This window comes from Pongo pygmaeus, chromosome 20 (assembly GCF_028885625.2).
Source record: "Pongo pygmaeus isolate AG05252 chromosome 20, NHGRI_mPonPyg2-v2.0_pri, whole genome shotgun sequence".
NCBI classification, from domain to species: domain Eukaryota; kingdom Metazoa; phylum Chordata; class Mammalia; order Primates; family Hominidae; genus Pongo; species Pongo pygmaeus.
Window position 1 is genome coordinate 56554627 of NC_072393.2, and position 13585 is coordinate 56568211.

The 13585-nt window shown below is 55.4% G+C and overlaps 2 protein-coding genes across 4 annotated transcripts in view; one reads left to right on the forward strand and one right to left on the reverse strand.

The window, feature by feature from the left end:
* MYBPC2 (myosin binding protein C2) overlaps nucleotides 1–3235 on the forward strand; it is a 35988-nt gene extending 32753 nt beyond the window's left edge. The window contains exons 27-28 of one of the 2 annotated variants that reach the window (XM_063657516.1): nucleotides 1244–1430; nucleotides 2280–3235. In XM_063657516.1, coding sequence (XP_063513586.1) covers nucleotides 1244–1430; nucleotides 2280–2392 — 300 coding nt within the window. In that variant the 3' untranslated portion in view covers nucleotides 2393–3235. The remainder of the gene's footprint in view (nucleotides 1–1243; nucleotides 1431–2279) is intronic. The other variant, XM_054464888.2, reaches the window with a different exon arrangement.
* Nucleotides 3236–3681: 446 nt separating this feature from the next.
* GARIN5A (golgi associated RAB2 interactor 5A) lies at nucleotides 3682–13388 on the reverse strand. 2 transcript variants are annotated; one of them, XR_008495821.2, is made up of 5 exons: nucleotides 13237–13367; nucleotides 12940–13040; nucleotides 12431–12561; nucleotides 5113–5386; nucleotides 3682–3852 (listed from the first exon to the last, which is right to left on the reverse strand). XR_008495821.2 is itself a non-coding variant. In XM_054464933.2 (5 exons), the coding sequence occupies exons 1-4, from the start codon at nucleotides 13304–13306 to the stop codon at nucleotides 5182–5184; spliced, it is 507 nt and encodes a 168-aa protein (XP_054320908.1). In that variant the 5' UTR covers nucleotides 13307–13388; the 3' UTR covers nucleotides 3682–3852; nucleotides 5179–5181. The 2 variants fall into 2 exon arrangements, 1 of the variants encoding a protein (XP_054320908.1); XM_054464933.2 differs by having other exon boundaries at nucleotides 5179–5386; nucleotides 13237–13388.
* Nucleotides 13389–13585: the final 197 nt, after the last annotated feature.

Below are 13585 nucleotides of genomic sequence, written 5' to 3' on the forward strand. Positions count from 1 at the left end.
CTCATGCCTGTAATCCCAGCACTTTGGGAGGCCGAGGTGGGCAGATCACCTGAGGTCAGGAGTTTGAGACCCACCTGGCCAAGATGGTGAAACCCTGTCTCTACTAAAAATACAAAAATTAGCCGGGCATGGTGGCAGGTGCCTCTAATTCCAACCACTTGGGAAGCTGAGGCAGGAGAATCGCTTAAACCCGGGAGGTGGAGGTTGCAGTGAGCCAAGATCATGCCACTGCACTCCAGCCTGGGAGACAAAGCGAGATTCTGTCTCAAAACAAAACAAAACAAAAAAACAAAAAAAAAATGGCCAGGCGCGGTGGCTCACGCCTGTAATCCCAGCACTTTGGGAGGCCGAGGTGGGTGGATCATCTGAGGTCGTGAGTTCGAGACCAGCCTGACCAACATGGAGAAACCCTGTCTCTACTAAAAATACAAAAAAGTAGCCAGCCGTGGTGGCGCATGCCTGTAATCCCAGCTACTTGGGAGGCTGAGGCGGGAGAATTGCTTGAACCCGGGAGGTGGAGGTTGCAGTGAGCTGAGATTGCGCCATTGCACTCCAGCTTGGGCAACAAGAGTGAAATTCCATCTCAAAAAAAAAAAAAGGGCTAGCACAGTGGCTCACTCCTGGAATCCCAGCACTTTGGGAAGCCGTGGCAGGAGGTTGGCTTGAGGCCAGGAGTTTGAAATCAGCCTGTGCAATATGGTGAAACCCATCTCTATATACAAAAATTATAAAGGGAGGCAAGTGTGTGAGAAAAAAACAGGGAGTGTAAAAATAGGTATTTCCGTTCTAGTCTAGGGGCCATGAAGGGACGTGTGAACTGAGACCTAAAGGATAGGTTTAAAAAAAAAAGAGGGAAGGGCAGTATGGAAGAGGGAACAGTCAGTGCCAGGGTCCTGAGGTGGGCGCCCGTCTGGTCTGTTTGAAGGACAGCGAGGTAGCCTGTTTGGCTACGGCAGAGAAGTAATGGGGGTCAAAGAATGTGGGACCCTGTACCCTGTGGGCCACTACAAACAGTGAGCTCTTTGTCCTGAGAGCAATGGGAAGACCCCACCATTACCCTGTGAAGTAGGGATTATCAACCTGCTTTTACAGAAGAGGAGACTGAGGGTCAAGGAGAAGTGACTCGTCCAAGGACATCTGGCAAGAGGGTGGCAGAGCCTAGAACCCAGATCTGCTTCCTGAGCCCCATTTTGTCATTGCCCGGGGACTCTAAGTTGGCCTCCTCTCCTTTGACTCTCAATAGCCGAAGGTGGTCTGGATGAAGAACGAGATGGAAATCCGCGAAGATCCCAAGTTCCTGATAACCAATTACCAAGGAGTCCTGACGCTGAACATCCGCCGCCCCTCGCCCTTCGACGCTGGGACTTACACCTGCCGGGCCGTCAACGAGCTAGGCGAGGCGCTGGCTGAGTGCAAGCTGGAGGTCCGAGGTGAGGGCGTGGCCATCCCCAACACTGGCTGACCCCTGCTCGGGCCCTGTGCCAGCCTGGCCGGTGGCCCCAGGCTGAGCACTGCTGAGATCTGGAGATGAGTGAGACCGGCCCTCTGGGAGGAGGACTGGGAAGCTGCTGTCCTGAAGGCAGTATAGGGCATCCTAGGAGTCGGGGTGGGGGAGCCCCTGACCCAGCTTGGGCAGGAGTCAGATTTTTCCAAAGGAGTTGAAGGACAAGGAAGAGGAAGGCTGAGTGAGAAGGGCTTAGGAAACGTCCCCAAGGCCTCCAGTGTACCCGGGCCCCCGTAGGCAGGTGGGTTGACAGAGTGAGAGCAAACATGGATAACATGGATGACCAGGGGTGGTGGGAGCTCCCAAAAGTGCCTCCCCTCCATAGCCTGTCCCCATGCTCCAACCCACCTGCACCTGCCTCTCCCTGCCCTGTCCCCTCATCTTGGTCCCACAGCTCCAGCCCCAGCAAAAGCTACATCCTCTTCCTCCCATATTCCATTTCCAGCCACCTCCCTGTCTCCAGTCTCTCCCTCCTGCCAGCCACCTTCACCCCTGGACTCTGGCCCCAGAGAGCTCTCTCTATCCAGAGCTGCTGTGCCCCAGCCCTGATCCCAGCCTGTTGGGGGCTCCCCACTGCCCCACCGCCCCTCCGCCTGGTGTTCACGGTGGTGTGTCCACCCCCGGCCCCCACCTGCCCCGGTTCTTCCCACGTGATGTGCCAGCCACACCGGGCTGTTGGCTTACACTGGCCAGGCTTTCCCGCCACAGGGACTTGGCACATGCTCTTCCCTCTTCCTGGAACACAATTCCCCCGTTCCTTTACCCTGTGCTCCAGCCCATCAGACGTCTGCCAGTCAAGGCTCAGTGAGGAGGCCACTAACCGTGTCCCTCAGAGCAGGACAACATCAATGTGGATTTCCAGAGTCCCTCCCGGATGGTGACTTCTGACCTCTGACTTCCCTGGCTCTGAGGACAGCCCAGCAGACAGGGTGGCTGGGGACCCTTAACAAAGGCTCAGAGAGGACACTTTCTAGCCAAGCACGGTGGCTCTCGCCTGTAATCCCAGCACATTGGGAGGCCAAGGCAGGCGGGTTGCTTGAGCCCAGGAGTTCAAGACCAGCCTGGGCAACATGGCAAAACCCTGTCTCTACTAAAAATACAAAAAAAATTAGCCGGGCCTGGTGGCACATGCCTGTTGTCCCAGCTACCTGGGGGGCTGGGGCAGGAGGATCACTTGAACTGGGGAGGCCGAGGCTGCAGTGAGCTGAGATGGCACCACTGCACTCCAGCCTGGTGCAACAGAGACTCTGTCTCAAGAACCAAACAAAAACACCCCAGATCACTGCCCTTCCAAGCCCACCCAATTTCTGATACTCTGCTGTCTCCCTGATTAACTATTACATCAGCTCAGAAAAATCCCGGCCTCAGGATTCCAGTGACTGCGTACAGCCAGCAGCTCAGAACGTCCCCATCTGGGATCCAAAATAGCAGTAATCAGGGGCACTGTGACTCTGAGTTGTCCAGCCACAGTGGCCTGGGATGGGGCGGGATGGTGACCGTCATCCTGCCCCCCCTGCTGGTCATGTGGATGCAGCTCCTCCTCCTGGGGCTTCAGGAGGAGGCGTGCCCGGGCCTGGCTCACCCGCTTTCTCGTTTTCCTGCAGTGCCTCAGTGAGACCTATCCCCTACCTGCCAAGACAGTTGGCGGCGGAGTCCTGACCCCAATCCCCAACCTGCAGGGACTGTGTTCTTTCTGGAGTTTTCGCTGAGAACAAAACAGTGTTGTCTGGACCCTGGAGTGTCTGTCCTTCTTGACTCCTCCTGCAGGGGATTGGTCACCCCGGGGTTGGCGACGGGAGCAGCTGCGTTGACACAGGCCGCGGTGAGGTGGCCTCTTGGAATAGCTACTTTAGCAAGGCAGCCACGTTGTCACAGCAACCAGAGCATCAGAGGTGAACCCAAGCCCACGTGGAGGCCGGCCCCAGAGGAGCGGCTGGGAGGGAGGGAGGGTGCAGGCTAGGGGCAATGACAGTGGCAGCGAGTCAAAGACGCACCCAGGCCACACCCAGAAGGCTGCTCTACTGAAGCAGCTGTGTTGGTGTGGCCGCCTCTAGGCCTCGGCAGCGGCCCCAAGAGCTAGACGTGGTGAACCGAAGAGGGAGGCAGCCGTGCTGGACAAACTCCTGCCAAGCAGCTGCGCGGACTTGGTGACGATGGCGAAACCGCTCGTGGCCTGCTTGTTGGTTCTTAACGGATTGACCTTTATTAACTTTAATATCTCATCTGCCCGGCCCTGAGGCAAGGTACTTTGATCTCTGGTCATTCGGTGACCTTGAAGGATGCTGGAAGACTCAGAGTCCCCAGAGTTCAGAGGTCTTGGGGTCAAGTCTGGCTTCCACGCCTTGGGGCTGGGGAGAGAGAGCTCGTTTCAGAGGCCTTGGCCTGCAGTTAGGGAGTGGGGGGGCGGGGAGGGACCTTGCACTTACTGAAATGGCAGGGGAAGCCAGGTGTCTTAAGAGGGGGCACAGATTCCAGTGCCCCCAGCTTCTAAAACTGGCATCATCCTCTGCTCCACCTTGACCCCCAAGGCCCTACAGAGAACTGGACATTGGGCCTGGCTGACCCCACTCCTTCAGGGCACAGGTTGTCCCTCTCTAGACCCCACTCTGGTATGTCACGGGGAGAGGGGCTGGGGCATGGGTGTGGGTGGCTGTGTGTGTTCCCAAGTAGGATACGACAGCCCCCTTGGCTAGGGGCACCAAGGCCCTGGGGAGACTGCTGACTTCTACCCACAGACCCCCATATCCCTGGGTCACCTCTAGTTCCAGACCCAGGAGTCCAGGTCCCAGCCCCTCCTCCCTCAGACCCAAGAGTGCAGACCCCGCCCCTCCCTCCCTCAGACCCAGGAGTCCAGGCCCCAGCCCCTCCTCCCTCAGACCCAGAAGTCCAGGCCCCAGCCCCTCCTCCCTCAGACCCAAGAGTGCAGACCCCAGCCCCTCCTCCCTCAGACCCAGGAGTCCAGGCCCCAGCCCCTCCTCCCTCAGACCCAGGAGTCCAGGCCCCCAGCCCCTCCTCCCTCAGACCCAGGAGTCCAGGCCCCAGCCCCTCCTCCCTCAGACCCGGGAGTCCAGGCCCCAGCCCCTCCTCCCTCAGACCCGGGAGTCCAGGCCCCCAGCCCCTCCTCCCCCAGACCCGGGAGTCCAGGACCCCAGCCCTCACCTCCCTCAGACCCAGGAGTCCAGGACCCCAGCCCTCACCTCCCTCAGACCCAGGAGTCCAGGACCCCAGCCCTCACCTCCCTCAGACCCAGGAGTCCAGGCCCCAGCCCCTCCTCCCTCAGACCCAGGAGTCCAGGCCCCCAGCCCCTCCTCCCTCAGACCCAGGAGTCCAGGCCCCAGCCCCTCCTCCCTCAGACCCGGGAGTCCAGGCCCCAGCCCCTCCTCCCTCAGACCCGGTAGTCCAGGCCCCCAGCCCCTCCTCCCCCAGACCCGGGAGTCCAGGACCCCAGCCCTCACCTCCCTCAGACCCAGGAGTCCAGGACCCCAGCCCTCACCTCCCTCAGACCCAGGAGTCCAGGACCCAAGCTCTCTCCTCTCTTAGACCTGGGAGTCCTCAGACACCTCCCCTCTGCCCTCTGCTGCCCCACTGCGCTTCCCCCCTCTCCTCACCTCCTCCCACTCCCTCTGGGCCTCCACCTTATCATCATCACCCTCCTCATCTTCATCCTCCAGCACCTCTTACTCCTGCGTGAAGGGCACGGCGGAAGCGGAGAGGAAGCGCAGGCGGTAAAGCAGCCGCACCCACTGGCCGAACTCTCGGTCTCGGGTCTCGAGTGGGGCGCGCAGCTGCAAGTAGAAGGTGCGGCTGGTGTTCAACTTGACCTCGAGCTGACACCGGCTTTTGTCGTGGACAAAGAGCTGGACGAACTTCAGGGGGAACAGCCTGGGTGGGAGGAAGGGGCAGCCTCAGGTTCCGACCCTGTCGCATCCTCCCGCACCATCGGGGTCGGGAGTCCCCACCTTGCCACCCCTCCCTCTGCCCCACGAATCCCTTTCCACTTTCATTGCCTCTTGAACTTGAGTCCATTCCCAACTTTCTTCCAGCCACATGTCTCCTTTTTGTCTCCCACTAGTCCTCTCCCCTAAACTCCAGACTCGAATATACAACTGCCTACTTGAAATTTCCATCTGGGGCCGGGCGCGGTGGCTCACGCCTGTGATCCCAGCCCTTTGGGAGGCCGAGGCAGGAGGATCACCTGAGGTCAGGAGTTCGAGACCAGCCTGGCCAACATGGCGGAACCCCATCTCTACTAAAAATACTAAAAATTAGCCAGGCGTGGTGGTGGGTGCCTGTAATCCCAGCTACTTTGGAGGCTGAGGCAGGAGAATTGCTTGAACCTGGGAGGCGGAGGTTGCAGTGAGCCGAGATCACGCCACTGCACTTCAGCCTGGGCGACAGAGAGAGGGACTGTGTCTCAAAAAAAAAAAAAAAAAAAATCCCATCTGGGTGTGGGATCTACCATCCGACTCATAACATGTTCAACAGCCCACTTCTCGAGCTCCCTCAGCCCCTCGCACGCAGCCTACTCCTCTTGGTCTTCCCTGTCTTAGCTACATCCCCCTCTTGCTTGGTCAAAATCTTGGAGTCGCTGTGGACTCCATGTTCTCACACCCTGATGAGTCCTGACACCACATCCTGGTGGCTCCAGTATTTTTTGTTGATTTTTGAGATAGAGGGTCTCACTCTGTTGCCTGGGCTGGAGTGCCGTGGCACAGTCATAGCTCACTGCAGCCTCAACCTCTTGGGCTCAAGCAATCCTCTTGCCTCGGCCTCCAGAGCAGCTGGGACTATACGCACACCACCATGCCTGGCTAATTTTTCTATTTTTATATAGTAGAGATGGGGTTTCACCATGTTGGCCAGGCTGGTCTCCAACTCCTGGGCTCAAGTGATCCTCTCGTCTCGGTCTCTCAAAGTGCCAGGATTATAGGCATGAGCCACCTCACTTTGCCTGCCACCTTTAAAATGTATCCACAATCCAAACCCTTTTAACTCCCTCCTCCGCCACCCTTGGGTCCAGCCACCTGCCTCAGCCCTCAGTCCCTACAGTCTGTTCCCCACAAGTCCCCCAGAGGGCGCAGGTCAACACCTTGGGCAGCTTGGGTCCCTCTGCTCAGAGCCCTCCTGTGGCTCTGGCTCAACAGGAATAAAAACAAAGCCCTCACCATGCCCCACAGACCTGCAGAGCCCCTTGCTCCCTCTCTGCCCTCATCTCCTGCACCTCCAGCCACACTGGCCTCCCTGCTGTTCCATGAACACACCAGGCTCAGTCAGACCCTAGCACCTTTGCATAGATGGTTCCCTCCACCTGAAAAGCTCTTTCTCCAGGCAAGACTCGCCCCCTCATCCCCCTGTGTGTCAGGAGGCACGTTCTCAGGGACGTCTCCCCTGGCCTATTTCAACCACATCCACCCTGTTGAGACTTCCTCATAGTCCTTCCCTGTCTGACAGAGCCCCACAGGCCTTGCCCATCTAACAATGGCCACCTGTTCCCTCTGCCTGCCTGGTAGAGTGGGAGCTCCTGGAGGGCAGGGAGTTCCTGGAGGCCTGCTTTGTCCAGTGGTGAAAGTTTCCCTGGTACCCACAGCTGACACGTGGCAGGTGCTCAGCGGATGCTTCAGTGGATGCTTTTTGAGTATGTTGGTAAATTGACTGCTCAGGCCCACAGCCCGACTTAAGGCCCAACAGGGCAGAGCAGGAAGCAGTCAGGAAAGAATGAGGATCTTGGCTCAGGTCACACAGCCAGGATTGGAGCCCAGGTCCCATGTTCTCAGCTACAACACTGAGTAGCCAGGTGGCCTCTCTGGTCCAGCAATATCACTGCCAGGAATGGATCTCACAGACACATACGCGCGCATGTCCCCTGCCACACTGCCTGTAACCGAGACGCCGACAAACCCCAGTGTCCCTCACTGGGTGACTTGATTTTTGTCCCCCAAATAGAAGAATAACAGCTGACATTTATGGAGCACTTACTCAGAGCCAGGTGCTATTATATTTACCCAGTTTTTCCCCTGACAACCTTATGGGGTGGGCTCTCCTCTTATCCCTATCATCCAGATGAGGAAACTGAGGCACAGGCAGGTAGGGTGAGCTTGGCCAAAGCCAGTGATGAAGTAACGCCAGGATTTGAACCCAAGCCATCTGAGGGCAGGCATTTGTTTAAGGACATTGCCTACCACTTTAACATGAGGAGGCTGGACATAGCTTGGTGTCTAAGACAGCAGAGCATGTGCAATGGTCAAAAAGAGTCCAACTGTGCAGGCCGGGCGTGGTGGCTCAGGCCTGTAATCGCAGCACTTTGGGAGGCTGAGGCAGGCAGATCACCTGAGGTCAGGAGTTTGAGACCAGCCTGACCAACATGGCAAAACCCCATCTATACTAAAAGTACAAAATTAGCTGGGTGTGGTGGCACATGCCAGTAATCCCAGCTACTTGGGAGGCTGAGGCAGAATTTCTTGAACCCGGGAGGCGGAGGTTGCAGTGAGCCAAGATCGTGCCACTACTCTCCAGCCTGGGCAACAAGAGTGAGGCTCCGTCTCAAAAAAAAAGAGTCCAATTGTGCAAATATGTCTGAAAGAGTGTGGTGGCTGTGCTCATGCCAATACAAAACGGATATGCATGTTGTGCTGACGAGGGGGTGGGCACACGGAGAAGTGGTGTATGGCTTGTGGCTACTGCTGGTTTTTTTTTTTTTTTGAGACGGAGTCTCGCACTGTTTCCTGGGCTGGAATGCAATGGCGCGATATCAGCTCACTGCAACCTCCACCTCCTGTGTTCAAGTGATTCTCCTGCCTCAGCCTCCCGAGTAGCTGGGATTACAGGCGCCTGCCACCATGCCTGGCTAATTTTTGTATTTTTTAGTAGAGAGGGGTTTCACTATGTTGGCCAGGCTGGTCTCAAACTCCTGACCTCGTGATCCGCCCGCCTTGGCCTCCCAAAGTGCTGGAATTACAGGTGTGACCACCGCGCCCCGCCTGTGGCTACTGCTTTTTATTTTTTGAGAAAGGGTCCTGTTCCCATTGCCCAGGCTGGAGTGGAGTGGCATGATTACAGCTCACTGCAGCCTGGACCTGCTGGGCTCAAGCAATCCTCCCACCTCAGCCTCCTAAGTAGCTGGGACTACAGGCACACCCCACCATCCCTGGCTAATTTTTGTATTTTTTAGTAGACATGGGGTCTCACTATGTTGCCCAGGCTGGTCTTCAACTCCTGGGCTTAAGCAATCCTCCCACCTCAGCCTCCCAAATGCTGGGATTACAGGTGTGAGCCACTGCACCCAGCCTTCTACTGCTGGTTTATTTGTTTGTTTTGAGATGGTGTCTTGCTTTGTCACCCAGGCTGGAGTGCAGTGGTGAGATCTTGGCCACTGCAACCTCTGACTCCTGGGCTCAAATGATTCTCCTGCCTCAGCCTCCTGAGTAGCTGGGACTACAGGCGCCCATCATCATGTCTGGCTAATTTTTTGTATTTTTGTAGAGATGGGGTCTCACCATGTTGGCCAGGCTGGTCTCAAACTCCTGGCATCAGGTGATCTGCCCACCTCGGCCTCCCAAAGTGCTGGGATTACAGGTGTGAGCCATCACACCCAGCCTCTACTGCTGTTTTTAAAGAAAGGATGGATCCATATATATATGTGTGTATATATATGTGTATATATATGTATACGTGTACATATGTGTATACAAATGTATATGTATATATGTGTATATATGTATATATGCGTATATATGTGTATACGTGTGTATATACGTATACATACATGTATCTGTATATATACATATACATACATGTGTCTGTATATATACGTATACATACATGTGTCTGTATATATACGTATACATACATGTGTCTGTATATATACGTATACATACATGTGTCTGTATATATACGTATACATACATGTGTCTGTATATATACGTATACATACATGTATCTGTATATATATATCTCTCTCTGTCAGAAACTGCCCCAGAATAGCTCAGGGCTGGAAGTTGGTTAGATAGAAGTGAGGGGCTAGGAGGTGAGTCCTGAGGCCAAATTTGCAGAGCAAGCTCAATGTTCTCACTTCAGTGGTATGTTCATTTGGGAAGGGGTTTTAGGGTGCCAAAGGAGCTTATGAGAGGGTCAAAGCCACTCTCAGCACCATCATTGGTGTTCTTCCAACTGCAGGTCATGATTCAGTGAGTGATGAGATCAATTGGTGAAATACAGTTAGCATTTAAAATAAAAGGGGCTGGGCAAGGTGGGTCACACGTATAGTCCCAGCACTTTGGGAGGTTGAGGGAGGAGGATTGCTTGAGCCCAGGAATTTGAGACCAGCTTGGGCAGCATGGTGAGACCTGTCTCTACAAAAAATACAAAAATTAGCCAGGTGTGGTGGTGCACACCTGTAGTCCCAGCTACTCAGGCAGCTGAGGTGGGAGGATCGCTTGCACCTGCAGAGAACTGTGATCACTCCAGCCTGGATGACAGAGTGAGACCCTGTCTCAAAATTAAATGAATGAATGAATGAATGAATAAATAAAGGCCAGGCACAGTGGCTCATGTCTGTAATCCTAGTGCTTTGGGAGGCTGAGGTGGGAGGATCACTTGAGGCCCGGAGTTCAAGACCAGCCTGGGAAACATAGTGAGATCCCATCTCTACAACACATAAACAAAAATAAAGGCAGAATGTAGAAGAGAAAATATCTCAGTGTACTGCACTGGTGTCAGAATACTGCTTTGTGAAAGGATTTTAACTTAGGCAGGGGGGATTAATAAAGGCTGTAAGTAATCTTGAGTACATGCAGGTCAAAATCTGATTTGGCCACGAAATTATAAAAGCAATCTTTTGGATTTCAGAAATGCAGAGAAGGAACTGTGGACCTTCATGTGTGCATGTGTGAGACAATGTGAGTTTGTCCTTCCTTCCTTCCTCTATTTCTCCCTCCTTACTTTCTTCCCTTTCTTCTTTTCTCTGTCTTCTTTCTTCTCTCTCTTTCTTTTTTAGAGAACGGGTTCACACTTCATTGCCCAGGCTGGAGTGCAGTGGTGTGATCACAGTTCACTGCAGCCTTGAACTCCTGGGCTCAAGTGATCCTCCTGGCTCAGCCCCAGTAGCTAGGACCACATGTGTGTGCCACCACACCTGGCTAGCTTTGTAATTTTGATTTTTGTAGAGATGGGGTCTTGCTATGTTGCCCAGGCTGGTCTTGAACTCCAAGCCTGAAGTAATCCTCCCACCTCAGCCTCTCAAAGTGCTGGGATTAGGCATGAGTCACCATACCCGGCATCTCTCTTTCATGAACGGTGAGATGTGGTCAAAAAAGTGAAAGCTGGACAGGCATGGTAGCTCATGCCTGTAATCCCAGCACTTCGGGAGGCCCAGGCAGGCAGATCACCTGAGGTCAGGAGTTCAAGACCAGCCTGGCCAACATGGTGAAACCCCATCTCTACTAAAAATACAAAAATTAGCCGGGCGTGGTGGCAGGCACCTGTAATCCCAGCTACTCGGGAGGCTGAGGCAGGAGAATCACTTGAACCCAGGAGGCAGAGGTTGCAGTGAGCCGAGGTTGTGCCACTGCACTCCAGCCTGGAGAGACTGTCGCAAAAAGACAAACAACAAAAAAAGTGAAAGCTACTGGCAGAATGTTTCTGTACTATAGGCAAGTAAACATTTCAGTGTTTGTAGCTGGACTTGGGGCAGGAGCCTTGGGTGAGAGAAAGGAACAGCTTCTGCTGTCTATTTTGTGCTTGTTTTCTCATTTGTTTGCATTACTTTTTCTTTTCTTTTTTCTTCTCTTTTCTTTTGAGACACAGTCTCACTCATTCTGTTACCCAGGTTGGAGTGCAGTGGCATGATCTCAGCTCACTGCAACCTCTACCTCTTGGGTTCAAGCTATTCTCCTGCCTCAGCCTCCCGAGTAGCTGGGATAACGGGCGCCCACCACCACACCTGGCTAATTTAAAAAAAAATTTTTTTTGAGATGGAGTCTCGCTCTGTCGCCCAGGCTGGAGTGCAGTGGCGCGATCTCGGCTCACTGCAACCTCTGCCTCCTGGGTTCACGCCATTCTCCTGCCTCAGCCTCCCGAGTAGCTGGGACTACAGGCGCCCACCACCACGCCCGGCTAATTTTTTTTATTTTTAGTAGAGACGGGGTTTCACTGTGTTAGCCAGGATGGTCTCATTCTCCTGACCTCGTGATCCACCCACCTCAGCCTCCCAAAGTGCTGGGATTACGAGTGTGAGCCACTGCGCCCGGCCCTGGCTAATTTTTTGTATGTCTGGTAGAGACAGGGTTTTGCTATGTTGGCCAGGCTGGTCTCAAACTCCTGGCCTCAAGTGATCCGCCTGTCTTGGCCTCCCAAAATGCTGGGATTACAGGTGTGGGCCACTGCACCCGGTCTGCATTACTTTTTCAATGAAAAAATATGACGTAAAGGGGCAGTGTGGAGTGAGGCACAGGAGGGCTCAAGAACCGCGAGATCCACAATCATGACAAGCTTGGCGTTCCAATCCCGGCCCACTCTGGAGCCACAGTGGCACCCTGGGCAGCTGGATCCCGGCTCTCTGAGCCTCAGTTTAGCTCTTTGGGGGATGGGGCTAAGGGACCCCACCATGTGAAGATATGAAGTCAGAGGTGAGATCGCATGCACGGCCTAGGGGCATCTGGCATGAGCAGGCCCTGCGGAAATGGTCATTCTCCTGACTGCTGCTGGGGCACGGCTGAGGACTGTCCCCTTCAGGTCTGTCTAGTCTCTGATTTCTGGCCCCTGAGGGCTGCTCTGTCCTTGTTCTCCTGGGTAGATGGCAGCTCAGGGAGGGCCGGTAGCACCGCCAGTTCCTGGCCCTGGGGGTGGTCTGGATGAGGGGAGGTACTGCTGGGGGCTCAGGTGCCTGGAGCTGAGGGAGGAAGGGGTCTTGGCTGAGGTGGGGGCAGTTACCCGAAGAGTTGCAGGTGTCCGTTCTCCTTGGCAGGGCCGGCCAGAAGCAATAGGTCCGGGAGCTCCAGGGCTGGACTGGAGGCTGCCACCCCCATGGTGACCTCGTTGGCAACTTCTCCCAACCGAGTCACCTGGGGCCAGAGGTCAGAGGTCAGGGGCAGGATAGATGTGGGGGCAGAACTGGGGAGGGATCAGAGGTTAGGAATCTTGGTAGGGGAAAAGGTCATGAACCAGGTGAGTTGAAAATCAGGCTGGGGGCCAGATATCTTGAAATTAAAGTTCAAGAATCATATGGGTGTGAAGTCAGGGAAACTGAGGCAAGGGAGTTAGAGGCCACGGTTCACAAAGAATCTAAAGAACTAGAAGTATGGGGTGTCAGAGATCACATAGGCATTGGGAGTCGGGAATCCCACGAGATGGACGTTACGGGGGAGCAGGGGCTTTCCAAGTCAGGAGGAGGTCGAGGGGCAGGCCAAGGCTGGGGATGAGGGGGTTCTGGGGCTCCCTACCTGTACGAAGTTGCTCTCAAAGATGGGGAAGTCCCGAAACTGGTCGAATTCGCCGCTCTGGAGGTAGCGTTGGAGCCGTCTGGGACGGCCCATGGGAGAGGCTGGAACCAGGAGACATTTTACCAGGATGAAGTCTGGAGGTCGATCCCGGGAGGCTGTGCCTGGCTCCCCAACCGGGAGGGCCCGGCACAGCCCCGCGCAGAGGACGGGGTATCAGATGTCCCCGAATTGCCGGCCCCATCCTACTTGGTTCCCTCACCAGGTCCAACCCCTCTAGGCCTGGCTCCCCTCTCTCACCTGCCATCCCACCTGGTTCCACCTCGCCAGCTCCACCCAGGGCCGTTTTAGGGCCGCGATCCCGCCTCATCGCAATGTCCCCGCTCGACGGGAGCGGATGGAGGAGCCGAGGGAGAAAGCGAGGGGGCGGGACTACGCGCACTGTGACGTCACGATGCGGAGCGGGCTTTATGACGTCACAGAGAAGCGGGCTCCTGGTTTGTGATGACGTCCCTGGAGGGGGCGGCTCCTGGAGATCAGGCTAAAGGGGCGGCCCCATCCTGCTGACGTCAGGCCCCAGGTGCGGACGGGCGCCAGTGCGCAGGCGCCGGGGCGCAGCGCAGGCGCACGGGCGTCAGGATGCGAAGTG